General features: G+C 39.0%; 1 protein-coding gene across 1 annotated transcript in view; it reads right to left on the bottom strand.

Moving 5' to 3' along the window:
* The window catches only part of USH2A (usherin), a 507951-nt gene extending 490117 nt beyond the window's left edge, over window positions 1-17834 (bottom strand). Inside the window, exons 1-2 of the mRNA XM_081943929.1 lie at window positions 17525-17834; window positions 1416-2067 (exon numbers count right to left, since the gene is read on the bottom strand). Coding sequence (XP_081800055.1) covers window positions 1416-1891 — 476 coding nt within the window. The 5' untranslated portion in view covers window positions 1892-2067; window positions 17525-17834. The remainder of the gene's footprint in view (window positions 1-1415; window positions 2068-17524) is intronic.
* Window positions 17835-19629: the final 1795 nt, after the last annotated feature.

The raw sequence follows: 19629 nt of genomic DNA, 5'->3' as shown, positions 1-19629 counted from the left end.
TCATCGCCGCAGGAGAGGCTGCAAAGGCGCAACCCGGTCCAAGGCTCCAGTGGCCACCCTATTCCAGGCGGCCACTAGGTTCTCCGACCGAGAGCGGGTCAGGGCTACAGGGAATGGCCCAAGCTCTGTCTGGAACCTGTCCGGTTCCATCAGGCGCTTGGGGCGGTACCAACTTGGACAGTCTGGTTCCGCCTCCTCGCGGTGGGGGGTAGCACCAGGGAAGTCCAGCCAGAGAGATGAGTGATCTGACCATGACAGGGGAGTGATAACTAGATCCCCTATTCCCAGATCACTCGTCCACTGCTCAGATACAAAAACAAGGTCCAGAGTGTGGCCACCTTCGTGTGTGGGGCCCTGAATTAATTGGGTCAGGTCCATGGCTGTCATGGAAGCCATGAACTCCCGAGCTACCTCGGATGCTTCCCCCGTCGACGGCAAGTTGAAATCCCCCATAACCACAAGTTTGGGGATCTGAACTGCCGTTTCTGAGATCAGCTCGAGGAGCTCGGGCAGGGCTGCTGATGCATAGCGAGGAGCCACGTATACAATCAGCAGACCCCACTGCCTCCCTGGGCCCCATTTCACACCAAGGGACTCACATCCGGGTATCTGAGGTACAGTGAACTCCCTCGGCTCTAAGCATTCCCGTATAACTACCGCCACCCCACCACCCTTACCCAGGGCCCGGGGCTGATGGAATGCACGGAAACCTGGTGGGCACATTTCCACGAGGGGTAAACCACCCTCGTGGCCCAACCAGGTCTCCGTTATCCCTGCAAGGTCCAGCTCCCCCTCTGAGATCAACTCATTGATGAGGGGGGCCTTGTTGGTCACGGACCTTGCATTGCAAAGCATCAGCCTCAGGCCCTGGCTCTGTAGTTCCTGACCACCTAGACTGCGGGGGTTGGTACAAACGACCGGGCGTAACCAGCAGCCACGGTCTCCCAACCGACCTTGTGATCTTCTCCTGTCCTCGCATCCTCCCCTCCCCGCGACCGTTGTAATAAAGCAACCCTCTGTTGAAGTATCCTTTACCCTCCCCCCCTCTACCACACTCACTTCCCTCCTGGAGGGAAGTGAACTACAAGTGAACTTCCATGCTACTAATTAGTTCGCCCTCGTCCAACACCATACCTATTTGAAATAGAAATGATAACAGTAGTTCATAAATAAAGTTTAGTAATTAGCAAGTAATTAGCAAGAGAAATGATATCAGGCATGTAGTGCAATCAAACAGGTAATCTACAAATGTTGCCGAAACAGTAAGTAAACCTGTACCAAGAAGTATTTCTGAGATTACATAAAAACAGTGTTATAACATTAGTGTGCCATTTCCTTTATATGAACCCAAAAGAAATTATGTCTATTATTATGCTTGATTTTACTGGTTGACTAACCATCTGCCAGCTACTTACATTACACCTTCTTTCTCAGGTTTCAACCATACAGTTAAAGTAAACGAAACAGCAAGCTTCCGAGGACAAGGAGTGGAAAAGCAACCCTTTTCACCATGAAAAAGAATACTCGTGTTGCTAAAAGATCCAGGAGGCACATCGTTTTGATCTTGCTGGAGAACATTGCCCAGGCCTTCTGAGAGAATGGCAGCATAGGAAGCAGGAGATGATCTATACGGACACTTCTGAATACAAAATTGCGGAATACAGAAGTTAATACTTCCAACAACAGCTGAACTTTGACAAAAAGTACTCCTGTCTGGCAACCCACAGGTTGCTTGGGTTGGCACAATGGAAATGTTCTTGAAAGCACCCACATTTTCAAGACTTGGGAAATGTCCCTGTGAACTGGCGAGAGGTAAGCTTGTATAATAAACGATGATGGATGTTTCAATGGCATGAAGCAGGAAACCACAGTGCAGAACCAGGCAAATCATGTTTATAGGCAGGCTGCTTCTCGATAAGGCACCCTAAATAAATAATGACCGCTGCATCAGTGGAAATGGCCTTGAGCAGCTAGTTGAGAGATGATGCAGCATTTCTCCTTAATTTGAAATCCTGGCAGTGTTGAGTTTCTTAAGTCGAGTGACATATATTGGGAGCACGGTAATACCTAGAAATAATACAAAAATATTTAAAGGGAATTGGTGCTTTATACCATAAGCAGATATACATACAATTCAGGCCAGACTGACCTAGATCTGTCAGGGAGGGAAAACCAATTGAAACTGAAAAGTCACTTGCAAATCTTGACATATTCACTACAATGGTATATCTCTTGACTTATACTGTATGGTAATAACACCATGTAAATGAGGTGGCATGGCTGTCTAAGACAAACAGAGAGCATACAACCTCCTTATTTACCAATACAGCAGGATTCTTTTAAGACAGATAGATAGAATATTTTTAAATTTAAATTCTCCATGAATATCTGAAACAACTACACATTCTGCTGTGCATTAAAAACTCTTCTGATTCCAGCTGTAGAGCTCCTAAAACCCACTTAGTTACTCCGTAACTGCAACTTTTATCAGTTCTGCATCTGAAATATGCAGGCACTTCAACTACACAGTATTTAATCATTGGGTTTACGCTGCGACAAGGAAAGCACCTAGCAATCTATTTATAAATGTGTACCCAATCCATTTTAAAAAGATACTCAAAACATTAAAGGTACAAACATACAACTTTAAATTTGCAAAGCATTTTGTGTCTTACCCCAATTGTCCATTTCACGCAGCTCCTTTTAGCCTTTAGCAAAGCTGATTAAACCGTATCACCATCTGTCTTGTTTGACTGTCTTCCTAGTAAAACTCTGCTCTTTTCTGACATTGAAGATAGAGCCTATGTGTCTGATATACAGGTAAAGCTAATGCCACATCACTGTAAATGATAAGTACCTTTTACTTGTTATTTAACTGAGGAGACCGACTACTCAAATGTTCAGGTTAATAACTGGCTCATATGTCAAGAAGGCTAGGTTTGGTTACCTGGCAACTCCAGTAATTCCTTTCAGCTGGCTTGATAGGACACAGTAGAAGCAACACTTGTGTAGAGGTGAAGGTCAGGCTATAAGCACTTTAAGTCGGATGCCAGGGAACTGTCTGCTTATTTCTGGCTCTTTAACAGTATGAGAAAATGGCTGAAGACCTCAGGGCAGATGCCATTTGAAGGCAGCAACTTTAACCTGATCCTGGATTGTTTGGGGATGTGTTTCAACATTTTCTAACCACTTTCATAAATAGATGGGAGGGAGAGAAGGAGAGGCAAAGCAGTGGAATACTCTGCCAGATTCAAAGGATAAAATATTTAATAAAGTCATGGGCAGGATATGCACACCTAATAGGCTCTTATGCTCCTTCCTTGCCCCCAGGGCCTTCTGATTTCCATGTCATATGTCTTGCTTTGGAATACAAAAGACAGCCATTAAAATGGCAAGCAAGGCTTCCTTATCAAAAGAGAGGGGATTTCTCAATATTTTCCTCTGTGGCAGTGAAATAAATAATTATTATTCATGATTTGCAAATGTATTCGTGATATTTGAAATTAAATACATTTCCTTGTCTTTCAAATTCTAGAAAGAGCACCACTTATGAATAATTGGAATTGCCGGGACCAACTCAAGGCATGCCACAATGGCTTCTCTCTCCTCTCAGGCAGGAAAACTGTAGTGTTGAAATAACAACAACGGAATGATGGAAACATAATCAAAGCCATCAATTCGCAGGCAGTAGCAATTATTTGGTACACTACAGTCCCTGGCATTCAAATGGATGATAATAAAATTTTCAAGCTATCTCCATGGAAAAGTCCAGTGCGGGGATCCCAACCCTTGGTCTGGGGACCGGCACTGGGCAGCAACTGGGCCACACAAAGCCCGATCTGGGGGATATAGGCAGCACACAAAACCATGCCCCCTCTGCTGCACGGAAAAACCTTTCTCCACAGAACCGGTCCCTGATGCTCAAAAGTTTGGGGGCTGCTGGTCTAGTGGGGTTTTTTTTTTTTTGCTATTTATAATTACCTTAATTTAGTGTAAGCACGCAAGGAGGCACGTTATTAAAATACATTTCTAATTGAGGAAATGGGCATCCCAATAGTAAAAGAGGCTCAATATAAATAAATGCACACATGTAAAAAAATCAAATCCACTTGATTTTTTTTTCCTGTGGCGTCTGACCTGGAAAACGGCCTTGAAGTTAGAAGGAAGAATTAGATGAATAGAGCACTAAAACAAAACCACATCCAAGCAAATTTTCAGTTAACTCAAGGAGACAACCAATAAGATTAGAAACTGAACATTTTGGCCAAAGCTTGTAACTTTTTCTTCTGAAGATGTATTGCTAATAATGAGGAGACTTCTAAGACTCTATAAAACTAAGTAATTTATAGAAAGAGTTTACTGCACTCAGGAGTCTTTTGGGGTGCTGCATTTATGCTTGAGATGACTCTTCACATTTCAATATAGGGATGATGCATGTCATTAGGTAATGCACTGCTACAATCAGGATACTGTAGTACAATGAAGAATTTTTTTGACACTATACTTTTACCTGATATTTTTTTGTATTTTGCTATTGTCATCTGGGGTTCCCCCCCGCTCCCAATTTTCCAATCTAGAAGGTGTTCCTCAGATTTCCATAGTTTCCTATTGAAGAACCGATCAGTCCAACACTGATACATTTATGAACCACAGTCAAAAGCGGTTACCGGTAGTCCTCAACTTATGATCAGTTGCTTAGGAAAGATTCAAAGTTACGACATACCTCTTGGTGATACTTAAGACCCAAATTCAGCATTCTGACAGGTGCTCCCACCCTTTAGTCATGTGACTGCACTTTGAGTGCTCAGCAACTGGTCTAATTTATAGCCATTTCCAATGTCCTAGGGTCATATGACCATGTTTTACTATAGTTTTGCCGAAAACCAGAATTTACTTCTAGTTTTTCGCAAAACTAGCTCATAACAAACGTGAAGTGTTGATGCCGCTTTATAATGCCTTGGTGAGGCCACACTTGGAATACTGCATTCAGTTCTGGTCGCCACGATGTAAAAAAGATGTGGAGACTCTAGAAAGAGTGCAGAGAAGAGCAACAAAGATGATTAGGGGACTGGAGACTAAAACATATGAGGAATGGTTGCAGGAACTGGGTATGTTTAGCTTAAGAGAAAGAAGGACTAGGGGAGACATGATAGCATTGTTCCAATATCTCAGAGGTTGCCACAAAGAAGAGGGAGTCAAACTATTCTCCAAAGCACCTGAGGGTAGAACAAGAAGCAATGGGTTGAAACTAATCAAGGAGAGAAGCAACTTAGAACTGAGGAGAAACTTCCTGACAGTTAGAACAATTAATCAGTGGAACAGCTTGCCTCCAGAAGTTGTGAATGCCCAACACTGGAAGTCTTTAAGAAGATGTTGGATAGCCATTTGCCTGAAACGGTATAGGGTTTCCTGCCTAGGCAGAGGGTTGGACTAGAAGGCCTCCAAGGTCCCTTCCAACTCTACTATTGTATTGTATTGTATTGTATTGTGCTGTATTGGTACACTTAACAATCCCACACTGACTGCCACAAGAAAGATTGTAGAATAGGGTTGGTCACATGAGTGACCATATTTATGACCATCACAAGTTAAAACCAGGAAGTACAAGCTTCATTACAGTCATAACTCAAGGACTACCTGCAGTTTCTGCCATCTAACTAATCTACATTCACCCAACTGCTCATTTCTTAGCATTCCATTTTGGGACTACTTTAAAAAAATAAACTAGAGTAGATAATTTTGTTTTATTTGATAATGAAAACATTGATTCAATGTATAGCTATTTGGGAAAAAGTCCTATAGAACATTTGGAAAAGAAATAAAAACTAAACATATCTGTATCAAACCCCATATAGTATAAGTTATATAGTTCTAATTATTATATCTTGATGTTATCTGTAGCTTAGAATGTTGCAGAGAAAAGAAACTAAGATTATAAGAGAACAACTAAGCAAAATTATGGCACTCAGGACATTTCAGCTCAGAAAAAGAGAAGAATGAAACATAGCATAGAAATATGTAAACGTATTTGATATGAAGGATAGACCTAAGTTATTTTATCTTTATCGTTCAACTAAAGTAAATGATTTACAAATTCAAAGGAAACAAACAATATTGTATGCACTAAATTTAATAATCGAACAGATTTCTCCATCACTGTATGTCAGGGCAGATAGATAGATAGATAGATAGATAGATAGATAGATAGATAGATAGATAGATAGATAGATAGATAGATAGATAGATAGATAGATAGATAGATAGATAGATAGATAGATAGATAGATAGATAGATAGATAGATAGATGATAGATGATAGATAAATAGATGATAGATAGATAGTTAGATAGATTTCATGTATGTATGTATGTATGTATGTATGTATGTATGTATGTATGTATGTCAGTCATTTGGAGACAGTTGTATACTGTAGGTGTTCCATTTATATTTTTTGCAAATGTAACATTCTGTCTAGGGGGCACTCAAACACGAAACAGGAAGTTGGACCAACAACATGCAATTGTGGTTTGGGAGGTGTGCACGTTGACCCGTCTGTAGCCATCTGCAACCAATGCTTACCCATTAATCCCATCAGAGCCTAGGTATGTGGTGACACCTACAGATAGTTGTAGGCAACTCGAAATCAGCCTTATATTACGATTGCCTTCAGCCACCATTAGAGAGCTTTAAAATGAATTATACAAATAATGGGGGAAATGCTCTAGGTCGCAAAGCCATTGTTTACTATTTTAATATATATTTTTTTCTAATTTCTGAGTCAAAATGCTTAAGAGTCTAAGGGGCCTAAGAGTTTTCATATCCTGCTTTGGATTTCCAACTAGCATCTGTGGGATTGTGTGCTGGTCTATATAAGCCTCTGACAGATCCAACCAAACTCTATATATTTTTCTTATGAATTACTTCTATGGACTGGATTTCCTTGGACAGTTACTTAGACGTTATGGATGGATTTCTTTGCTCCCGGTCAGAATCCTGATGGACGATCACTGCATAGCAAAATTTTTCCTCCCAATAGTCAATCTTGTGAATATCTTGATTGTGTCGTGGCCTGTTGGCTGCTGGCCCCTCCAGCAGCCGAATCAGAGGAGTAGACAGTGTGGGAGTCGAGTTAGCATCAAGGCAACCTGAGAGCTCCGAGGAAGAAGAGGGAATGGAGCTGGCAGAGAGATAGACAGAGGCGAAGCCTGGGCCATCCATCAGTCTTCAGATGGAGAATCCACAGCCCCCAGGTCTGGAGGTGGATGATGAGGAAGAGGAGGAATAGCTGGGTCCAGTGCTTGATGCACAACGCGCAGAAGGCAGAAGAGAGGAGAGTAGTGGAAATCTGTGGGCCACTCCTTGGGAAGGAAGAGCCACCAATGCTAGCGAAGCCTCACCCTAGTTCTGTGAACAAAAGGCAGGAGGTGGAGATGAATAGATGTGACAGACAGCTATTCATCTTCTGGCTGGATGGACTTGTTAGCCTGCATTGAGAGAGAATTTTTTTTTGCCAGAGCTGCCAGCACTCTTAATAAAAAAATCTTTGAGTTAACTTCAGAGGGTTTGTCATGTTTAGGGAGCTGGGTCAGAACAGATTGCCTTAAAAACTATAGAACCATACATTCCTGATGGCTCACATTTCCCCCTATAATTGCTCAGTGACATCATTAATAAGTATGATATACACTTTAAAAGGGTAACTAATAAACATTGCAATTTTCTTGGCAAACATTTTTTGCTTGGTATAAGTTCTCGAGCATAATTGATTTTCTTGAAGGCAACAAAAAATTTCAAAATGACAGCGGAAGCCCTCTTTCATTAAATTTATTTAAGCAAATCTGTAATACATTAAGCAGGTATTGACTAAATGACCTCCAAATGTGCTTAACTCCATGATTGTATAACACGAGTCCTTGTTTCTAAGGATACTTGAAAAAAAAATGATGTGGAGGGACTCTCCGGTAATTTCAAGTAATACAATCAATTCTAGCAGTAAATTGGACAAACGACCATCTCGTCCCGAGCTGCTGAGAAAAGCCTATGAGCCAAGATCATCCTGGGCAGAGCAGGTTATTTGCAAAGCATTACCAAAAGTGAAAGATGGGAGAGCAATTGGAAGGAGGGGGAAATAAAAGCTTTCTTCTCCCTTTGACTACATTTTTCCACTCCAGTCACTCCTCGACAGCGACCGTCTCTGTTAAAAATTCTGAGATAAGAGGTGCTTATAGTTTATATGTAACCTCTGGCAATACTGTCTTTTAAATATTAGAATTAAAACCTGAACACCTCAATTCATAATTGATCCTTCCATCCATCAATTTGACTTTGTATTCTGTTCACCAAATTTTATCTCTTTCCAAAATTCTAATAATGTGTTTACTATTCAGAGTTTATTGCACCATTTTACATATAGGAAAAGATTGCTGTAAATGCTGAAGCAGCATTTCAACATTCATGCTGTCTTTGCTACTAACCCAAGTCTTATAGTAGCATTTCTTATTTTAGGTTATTTTATTCCTAAGAAGTTACTTAGTAGAACATGTTGGATTAATTTCAACGAATCATCCAATAAAAATTCTGGAAACGTTGATGCTAAGAAATAAAACTTCTAAGTCTGTGCATTTCAAATAGTTGGAGGAGAAGGTGGGTACTGACAACACAGAAATAAATAATAACTTGTGTTTAAAAAGGAAAGAAATTCAGTATAAATGAAGGAGATAAATATAAGGAGAGGTTTCTCAAGGAGCAGAAGGTAGCAGTAGAAAATGCTTAATGGATCTGTTAAGAACCTTTTAATAGCTCTGAAAATTCTGTTCAGCACACACAGCATCTTTCAGCACCAGTATTTTCTTTGTAACTAAAGAAGGAAACTAAAGCTTTTTTTTTGGAAACTACATGATCTTGAAGAACCACTTCCTCTAATAAAGTACAGAATTTCTTTACATTATTACACAAGGACAAATTGTGAACAATCTCCATGTAACTAATCCTAAAGTAGACTGGTTTTCCCTAGTAAGTCACACAAATTAGATTTGTGTGTGTTTCTTTGGCCAGTCTATATTTCCTAATCTGTTGAAGACAGCTAATTTTGTTTGCTTGAGACCAACAACTCAAAATGGGTTTAAGCCTATGGGTTTAAAGTTGGGTATTGAATGATAGATACCTCTTATTTTTTACTCTATCCAAATTCAGTGTTATATTATAATTACATCACTTAGTTTGGCTGGCTTATCTGTTATCTAAAAGGAAGAATTACTAGAGAAGTAAAAAAAAACCACTTGTCTAACTTGAGGGCTGGCACTACTACTACTGTTCAGCTTTTCCTGACAATTTTAATAAAATGTGTGGATTTAAAGAAGCAATCAGCATGTAAGTCCTACAAAATGCCCCTGTTTTAACAAAAGTGTTTTATTATATGCATCTGAACAACATAATTCACTCTCTAATTTAGGGCTGTCAAACCCGTGGCCCACGGACTGGGTGCGTCACGTGCTGGCCACACCCATGCATGATTTAGTGAAGGGGAAAAAAGTCATGACACATCATGTGATGACACCGTGATGATGTAAGTTTGACACCCCTGCTCTAATTGTTCTCCCATTTTTCCCTTTACAATGTGCAACAATCCAGTTGCCAATTCAGTTTGGGACTGAAACTAAATCTAATATTTTACAATATCAGAAAGACTTTTCATTGGGATAAAGGGGGAACACCCACACTGTATTCATATTAGTGGCTTGTACAAGAAAGTCACATTGGTATAGCAGCATATTTGCAGAGAAGGTGGAGAAAATATTAATCACCTATAAATTATTTTCTGACTTCTTCAACAAATCAGACTTAAGAATATAATTAAGAATTATATATTAAGAATTAAGTCAAATCACAAAACTAGCACAGCTTACAAAACTGTCAACCAACCATTCAAGACACATGATTAAGCAACAGTGACTAAGCAACCAAATGGTAATCTCTCAATCCCAAAGAACTCTCTGTCTTCCAAGATGCTGCATTTAACAGCAATCAATGATAATAACAACATAAGAGTCATTTTCATATTAAGACAAGAGTTCTTGATAAGTCACACCAATATTATTCTTTCTTCCTTCCGGAGCAATTTTTTTCATACCTATTGATCAATAAGCCCACTTTCACTTCTGTTCCATGAATATTTATTCTTTCTAGAGAAGCATGAAAACACAAGTACATTCAGTTGTAACAAGAAACAATATTTTCAAACAATTCAGTCAGCTGCAGCGATTCTTAGCCATTCCTGTTTCTGTCTTCCATTCCCCTCTTCTTACAGTAGTATATCATGTAACAGAAGAGAAAGGAAGATGGCTATTAAATCCAGGCAGCCAATCATCTACCTCCTTGTGGTTCCAATGACACAACATGAGAGTGCAAGATGCCCATTGCCTAAAGGTGTTGACTTTACAGAAACTACCGGATTCAGTATCCAATCCAGTTCCAGATTTCAGGCATATATTGTTGATCAGGGAAAGAAAAACACCATGTTAGTGTTTCCTGTCTGTAAGGAGTAGAATGATCAACCCTGACTGCTCTTTAGAAGACCAGATCCTGAAGATGAAACTTAAAAGACTTTGGCTACCTCATGAGAAGGAAGGACTCACTGGAGAAAAGCCTAATGCTGGGAAAGGCAAAAGAAGTAGGGGACGACAGAGAATGAGGTGGCTGGATAGAGTCACCAAAGCAGTAGGTGTGAGCTTACATGGACTCCAGAGGATGGTAGAGGACAGGAAGGCCTGGAGGAATGTTGTCCTTGGGGTTGCAATGGATCGGACATGACTAAGCAACTAACAACAACAACAACAACAAAGGAGTAGAATGATCAATCTGCAGCAGAACCTTTGCTCAAATGGAATGTCTTGGATTTGGCCCTAAGGAGAGAGGAAAATAATACAACTCTGAAAATTCTTCTTCCAAGGATTGAGAAAATACAGTTGTGGGATCTTTTGCAAACAGTTGGAAGATAAAGGTCAGTGAAAAATGCCAGCTGGTGAATGGAACATAAATATTCTTCATCATTCAGCTATGAAAAATACCAACACTTATTTCTTAGTGTGTCTTACAGAATGTTGAATGGTTTGAGAGTGGAAACCTGCTAGAATAATGTGGAAGATAAAAAACAGATACCAGATGGGAGACTAAAGAAATGCCTGAGGTCAACATGTAAGAACATGAGGAAATCTGAAGACCAATATGTGCAAACATTCTGGTAGATGAAGTAAAGGGTATAATCCACACAATGAGATAATGCATCCTTTTCGTGTAATTAAAAATATATATCTTCATCTAAAATTTCAAAAATACAGTCAGCATAAGCTCTAATATTAATAGGGTGAGCAAATATTATTATCCTATTTAATCACAAGTGATTTAATGACCCTTATCTGATTATACAGCCATCCCAAGCAACACTATTAAAATAAATAAATAGAACATTAAAAGGTTTTTATCCGGTAAGCTGCTTGAAAATATCCAAATTAAATGGTACGAAGAAGGGGGGGGAGGTGGGATTCATCAATTTTAATGGTATCTAAACATTTAAAATCATGACGGGTGTGTGCATCACACTGACCAGTGTTAATAATAAGTAGGTCTCAAGCTGCTTCCAGTAACAACTGAGAGAAAATACCCATTGACTTGTGCAGCAGGAAACGTATTGGTCTCTGACATATGTGCCTATCAGTCTTACCCACACTATATTGCTCTCTGCCATTCTGCATTGTTTCCATCAGCTCATCAAAATAAAGGTGAATTTACTCAGCGATTATTGTAAGCCAAAGAGAAGATCAAGAGGATACATTACAGAATACTGGTGACCTGTTTCCTAAGTGCTGTGCCAAATGAGTCCAGCACGGATTTAGTTTAGCATCCTCTTGGACAAGATTCCTCTTTGAGGTAAGAGCTCCCCCAATCCTAAAGGATGGAAACTACCCAATCCTGTAGCCTTGAGGATATTGCCCAGAGGAATGGTATAAACTAAATTACATGCAGCCCATGCAGGTCTATGATTCCAGAATCTGATGACTTCCCTGCTTCTCTACGTTTCGTATTATTATTTGTAGAAAAATAAATTTATTCTTCTTCTCTTTCTCTTCTGTCTCATAGATGTGTGATTGTAGGGGATTTGACAGTAAGTTCTCCAGCTGGACAGATGTGGGAGATGTGGGCTCCTAAGAGTCTCACATGAACTCTGTCTGACAAACCATCTCCGAAGATTCTTTTGAATCAGAACCCCCACTGGAGGTGGGGGCGAAGAAGGGCAGTGTCTCATCAGACCCTGAGAGAAACAACAGATCTCTCGTGGGTTAGAGATTTGCCTATGAATCGGAGTTGGGGCAGCAGCCTTCATGGCTGACAAGATGCTGACCTTTTTGTCAAAATAAGTTTGGGACAAGCGGAGACCAGGAGAGGTAAAAGACCTGGTAAGAGAATTTAACTAACCCTCAACTATAAATTAAATCTGGAAAAAGCAAAGAAATTTTGAGAACATAAATAATACTGATGGTCAGATCAGGACTTTTTTTTTCCCTAAAAGAAAAAGAACAAAGGAAGGTGGAGGGTTGTAACACCAGCCCCCCTGAAAGTTCTTTGCACTTTCAAACAAGAACCGAAAGCAGAGAAGGTACAGACCCACATAATTATAACGTTAAATTTGGTTTTGGATCTTAAACAGAAACCAATATTTTTACTTTGTTTGAATTCCTTCCAGCTAAAATAATCAAGAAAAAAGCATGTTTTTCTTCTGAATCCACTCAATATAAATTCTAATTTGATCTCGGATATCAAATAGAAACCAAATATTTTGATCTCTTTTTCTCTGATAACGGATAATCTAATCTTGACTGTGTGGGAAATTTTAATTAACCAACTACCATAAATCAGAAGTTGCAAGAGCAAGAGGCAAAAAAGACAGGTACCCGAATCTAGCTCTTTATAAGTTTGTTCTAATTGATGTTTTAAGCAGCTGTGGCTGATCAAAGATAGAAGGTGACAAAGGGAAGAATTATTACAGAGATAAGAACTGGAAAATGCTAGGGTTCTTTTTTTCTTTTCTTTTTTGTTTCTTCCCTCCCTCGTCTTTTTATTTTACTGCAAAAGATTAAGATGGCCCCGGCTTCACTTCCGGTTCCACAATAGCTAAAACTTAAGGTGGACCAGAGTCTCAAAATAAGACTTTGTATAACTAACTGCAATCTTGGAACTGGATAGTAAGGAAGGACAAAAGACCAAGATGGCTCCCATTGTTCTCCCTTACAGCAGTGGAAGTGGAAAAACTTAAGGTGGACCAGAACTCTGAAATAACTGTACAGCTAATTCTAACTTTGGACTGGACATCATGGAAAGCTGGGAATTTGAAGAACTACGTGATATTATAAAAATATGCATAAATCATTAAAATCAAGCCTAAATAGAATTCTGAACCCAGAGAAGTAGATATTCAAAGAATTCAAAGAAGAAGGGAGGCAAGGGAGGCAAGATAATGAAGGAGTAGAAACAGAGGGAAACAAAAGGCATACAAAAGAGGTTGGGGCTGTTAGTGACATAAGGAAAATTGAAGGGGGAGGTTTTGCCCCAACAAAGAGAAATAAAAAAACAACAACATCCTTTTGGTGGTGACCTGGAGAAAGTTGGGGAGAGTGGATGTGCCGAAGCAAAGAGAAGGGAGAGGGCAAGAGCAGAGAAGTGGGACAAAAGACTTACTAGGAAAATATCAGACAACCAGAAATTTTTATGTGGGAGAATATAAAACTAGGACAGGTTTTATTTCTAAATGACAATAAAATGGAGTTGTTAATTGATTGAATGTAATAATGGAAAGATAATTAAGCAAAGGTTGAAATATATGGAATATGGATAAATATGATATTGATTTTGATGTGGGGAGGTTGTGAAAAACATGACAATAAAATGGAGTTGCTAACTGGTTGAATATAACAATGGAAAGACAACTAAGCAAAGGCCAAAATATATGGAACGTGGATAAATATGAAACTGATATAGGGAAGTTGTAAAGCAGAGGTTTGCCATTCACTTTAATACATGATAATTAAACTGAGTGCAAATTGACTGGAAACGAAATCAGAAGGACAACTAAGCATGGGTTAAAATATATGAAACATAGATATACATAGAACTTTTAAGATGATGAAATAAAGCGATATGTTTACCATTTGTTATTCTATACAATAGATTAAGGGAATTGAAATGAATATTGAACGAGGTTTGCTACTCATAGACAACTAAAGGTAATCTAATCCAAGACATGGAAAAATTGGATAGGGAACATGAAATACAATTATAATGGGAAACTACTGAGAGTTAAAGACAGAATCACAAAGTGGGGGTGCGTAAGGATGTATAATTATATAAAGATAATGATGAAAATATTTGGAAATTGTAACCAGGTCTACATCTCGACCAAAATTAGGCTTGGGCGGGGAGAGTTTAAAAGTACATTGACTATATATGTATAGTTTTCTGTTCTATTTTTCTTTTCTTTTTTTAAAGAGGAGAATATATGTTTAAAATTGAATATGTATATTGAAAAGGAACTATAAATACCATCAACATAAAATGGAGCTTGCTCAGAAGCTGAAATACACCAAGCAAATTAGATGAAGAGTGGGAAGAAAAGAAGAGAGGTAAGGGAAGGAGAGAGGGATAGAGAGAGGGTAGGGGGGCGAAGAGGCGGAGAGAAAGGAGGAGTGGAAAGGAGAGAGAGGAGTAGGAGAGAGGAAAGGGAAGTAGAGAAGGGAAGGAGGACAGAGAAGAAAGGAGGTGGGAAAGAGGATGAGAGAGGGAGAAGAAAGTGAACACACAAATATAGTGTATGGAGAGCAGAAGAGCCAATAATTGTTGTTTTTCTTATGGGGAGTGGATGGTAAGATTAATTGATGTAAACATTTAATAATACAATACGATGTTGTCTAAGTAATAGTATGTATATGATTATGCTATTAAAATGAAAAATAAAAAATAAACTTTACAAAAAAAGATGTGTGATTGTAGTTGTTTACAATTTCAAGTGAGAAAGAATTTCAGGGCTAAATAACAGTCAGAAAGTGCACATGTACAATATAGGTAGAGACTTCCTCAATGCTAAAAAAAAGGTAGCTCATATCAGGAACTCAAGAGACACAAAGTATCAGGGATTTCAAGAGTATTTTGCCAAGTACCCCTCACTCTGGCAATACTACAGATGCTGTCCAGATGCCAGGGTTCCAACCTATATAATAAAAATGTAAAGATCCTTAAGTCCCAAAACTTGCAAGAACTGTCCTTTTTCGATTCTCTGCTGTTTCTTCCTTAAACAAGCCTAACAAGACATAAACTGCTGCCCTGAAGATTGGGTAAGAAAGAGCCTTTGTGCAAATCTTTTTGAAGTCCAAATGGAAAATATCTGCTGGGCTATTCTTCAATGTATGCTGTTTTTTTTAAATTAAGAACTGATTAGCAAAACATGGCTTCTTGAACCATCTTTGGCCTTCAACCTGCTGGAGAATCTGCAGTTTCCACCACCAATGTGCCAGGAATTAACATTCCATAGTTTTAAGAAGAAAAGTTGAATTTACAAGTTGTCTGTCCTCATCAAGAAACATATAAACAAGCCATTTAAAATTTATTAGGAACAGAAGAAATGGGTGTAAAGATTGTACCTTTTAAGACTTTATCTCATCCCATCTATCCCCTCACCAATAGATAAAAAGGAATTAACAGGCCTCCAGTACCTTTGAGTCAGGCCAAGTGATGTGTTAAGTTCTAAAATGTTTCACTTGGTTATGCTTTAGTCACTTTTTCCTGTCCTCCTAGCCATGTGTTATTTATTTCATATAGAATAGAATAACAGAGTTGGGAGGGACCTTAGAGGTTTTCTACTCCAACCCTCTGCCTAGGCAGGAAACCCTACACCATTTCAAACAAATGGTTATCGAACAATCTCCTAAAAACTTCAGATGTTGGAGCATTCACAACTTCTGGAGCCAAGTTTTTCCACTGATTAATTGTTCTGTCAGGAAATTTCTCCTCAGTTCTAAGTTGCTTCTCTCCTTGATTAGTTTCCACCCATTGCTTCTTGTTCTACCATCAGATGCCTTGGAGAATAGTTTGACTCCCTCTTCTTTGTGGCAACCCCTGAGATATTGGAACACTGCTATCATGTCTCCCCTAGTCCTTCTTTTCATTAAACTAGACATACCCCGTTCCTGCAACCTTTGTATGTTTTAGCCTCCAGTCTCTTAATCATCTTTGTTGCTCTTCTCTGCACTCTTTCTAGAGTCTCCACATCTTTTTTACATGGCAATGTAAATATATATTTGGCTTTCTATTTAAGGTAGCTATGACAGAAAACACAGATTAAAATCTTAATGCTGTAGTAGCACAACTGTTGTACTTTTTATTTTAAATATCATAATTACTGTACAATTGTGCCTTGTAGCAAACTCTGTAAATCTAGCCACTGTCTGCTTGTAATCTGAAGCCAGCCAAGTGCTTATTTAGGCCAAATCAAGCTTATTTTTTTTTAAAAAATATTGACACTCTTTTTAAAGCTTTAAAGTCATTTTACCACTGCGTAACTGTTCTTTACAGACAGCAGAACAAGGAGACGTTTCTAGTTCTAATTTTGTCTCATAAATGCTTGTTCAAGTATGTATGTGTTTAGGGAAAATATAAATGTCAAGTAGACCTTGAGAATAATAGCTACCATACTGGTAATGTACAAATCACTTTTAACAGCCACTATTACTATGGTAAAGAGAAGCTTGCTAACTGCTCTTTAATTAAGTACATTAAATGACCTTAAGGGGGATTAGTAGACTTGTCTGATAATCAATAAGCATGGAACGACTGCTGTCCCATAAACTGGGGCCCGGAGAACAAAATTAATCTGTGCAGATTAGTTCTCCCAGGTCTGCTTTGTTTGTTGAAGATTGGTTCGGAATTGCTGCGGTGCAACTCATTCATCAGGACTGCAGCGAAGTCTTTTGCAAGTGTGGATTCCCATTTTTCACTTGTGCTAACAAAACAATAGCGCCGCCCGGGAACAAAGACAAAAGCCATTTCACAGGATGTCTCGCAAAGCCATGAAACCTCATTGCCATTGGCTAGGGCTAGGCTGTTAGACCCCCACCTCCCTCAGTCAAATTGGTGGCAGCCAATCAAGTTCCAGTAGTTGGCGCAGATTCTTCGCAGGTTTGTAGCACCATTGGTCACACAATAATATATTTTTTCTCTCTCTCCAAATTAGTAGCTCGACAACTGACCAATAGATTAGGAGATCAAGGCGGTTTACAATGTTACAATAGGAGCGCGTTTCCTTTTCGCCAAAGGAAACTTGCAAAAGAAACAATAAAATGTTATCCACCGCTCTTTTAATGACATACGAGCTTTAAAATAAAAATAAACGATAAATATAAAATCTCAGCCTGTTTTTAATATTTCTTAAATGTGGAGACCGCGCGACTCCCAAAGACTCTTACAAATTGAAAATTACCCACCACGCCACGTCCCTCGACAGGTATTTAGCCTGCGATGTCTTACTTTTCACACACTGCTCCATTTACTCAGGCTATACCATACGGTGGAAATATAGGTGTCCTTCGACTTAAACTACCTTCTTCACGAAAGGCCAAACAGCGAAGAGCATTTATTTATACTGCCCAGATGAGCCACTTTACGAAATCTGGTTCGCTGTGCTCTTAAAATCCGGAAAACCTCCGTACTGTCATAATTATCGACTGACAAGTTACCGCAGATGTATCACTTGTCCCTTCAACCAAATCCTGACCTGAACTATAGCCAGCCTAAAGTAGCAGGCAAGCTAAAAAGTCTTTACCTCGTTTTCTTAATGGGGCAATTATTGAATTACTTAATTAGCCCATTTAGCTCCGCCTCTGGTTTCAGGAAGACGCTCCCTTTATCTGTTTGCAGCTAGAAAACCAGCTGAGCGTTCTTCTGAAGTTGGGGGGGGGGGAATCGGGCGAAAGTTTTCGGTCCCCGTTAGATACCACTTCAGCTGGTGCAATGAAAATCACTTCTTTTACATTGCTTACATATCTTACAGGAGGGAGTAAAGGCACCAAATAAGAGTTAAGAAAAAAAGAAATTTTCCCTTTGAGTTTTTCAATTGCTAAGCAACTCAAAAACTCTGGAAAAAGCCAAATTATTGGCAGATTTCTTAACTGTTTTTCAACCTCTTTTTATCCAGGAAGAGTCTAAGCAGAGGTTTTTCTGAGCAAAAAGTCTGTTTTCTTATATCAATGTTGAAAATGAGTGGGAGCTATCTTGGACAAAAGGTAGCCTTCCTTTCTTGCAATAATGCTGCATTATTCTAGCTGTTGTATTGTTACTTTTGTTGCATTGTTCCTAGTATCTATGGAGATTCTCATCATCCAGGCCATGGTTGTCCCAAAGGTTCTTTTTTAAGAGGCAACTGGCCTTTCTGGTTTTTCTTTGAAGATGTTTAACTTCTCATCCAAGAAGCGTCTTCAGAGCTTGTTCCTAATAGGTAGCAGTCTCATATTAGACTCTGTAAGGCCTGTATAACACTGCTACAGTGATGGGTAATTTAGGTCAACTTGTATTGTTGAGTTTATTTCCATAGCTGAATTTTGAAGAAACTACAAAAATACATGGTTGGAAAGAAAAGGAAGCCATTATAACAGAATAAACATGACACTAAAATGTTGACATTAGTTTTAATTTGCTGATTGGTTTTTCTATTCATGCAATACAACTCTTTAAGCCCCCTTATGTTCTTGTGAAAAGGTTTTGTGGTGTGTAGAACCTAGATTGACTTTTGTCTTTTCACACTGGGAACATGAGGGTTTTTTTCCCCTTGAGTTTTCATGTTCGTTTGTATGTAGTATGGATGTTACAAGTGTCTCACTCAACATTATTTAGAGGTAGGCACATTTGATCTTTTTTATAGGAAATGTCCCCCATTTCCCCCCTCTCTGATTATAATGATGATTATTAAAGATGTATGCTGCCAACTCTCAATAAGGAAGAAAGAAACAATAAAGTCAATAATATATAAAGATAAAAGATGCACACACTAAAACAAAGGGTCTTAATTTTTCCTTGCTAAAGGCCTAGGTGGAGAACCAGGTCTTCATAGCTCTTCTAAACAACAACAGAGTCAGGGCTGCTGGTTCTAAATAAGGAACCTCATTCCAAAGGACAGTTGCTGATACAGAGAAGGGTTGCTTCTGAAGTCCTGGTAGAAATGTTATTTAATAAAAGGAACGAAAGAATGTGCCAACCTTGCAGGACTAAATTCCTGAAGCAGATGCTATGGGAGATAGGAGGGAAAGGGATGGCAGAGTATCCACCAATTGCTGCCCTGAAATTATTCCACTTTAGATTAAATGTGAGTAGCCATACTGCCTAGTTTAATTTTTAACACTTAGGGAGAATGGCCTATGGGGTAGCACTATTACTTGTTATTCAATTGTTGCATGGAACCTGGAGCTACATTTTGTGAGATAGGCAATTCTATACATTTGATTAATAATACTTCATGTTAGTCTACTTCTCTCCCAACTCAGGGATAAAATGTAAGTACACTAATATGACTGTGAGGAACAATTCTTAATCTAGG

Source organism: Natrix helvetica (genome assembly GCF_964273705.1).
Source record: "Natrix helvetica genome assembly, chromosome: 2".
Classification (NCBI taxonomy): domain Eukaryota; kingdom Metazoa; phylum Chordata; class Lepidosauria; order Squamata; family Natricidae; genus Natrix; species Natrix helvetica.
This window is presented reverse-complemented; position numbering and strand designations above follow the sequence as displayed.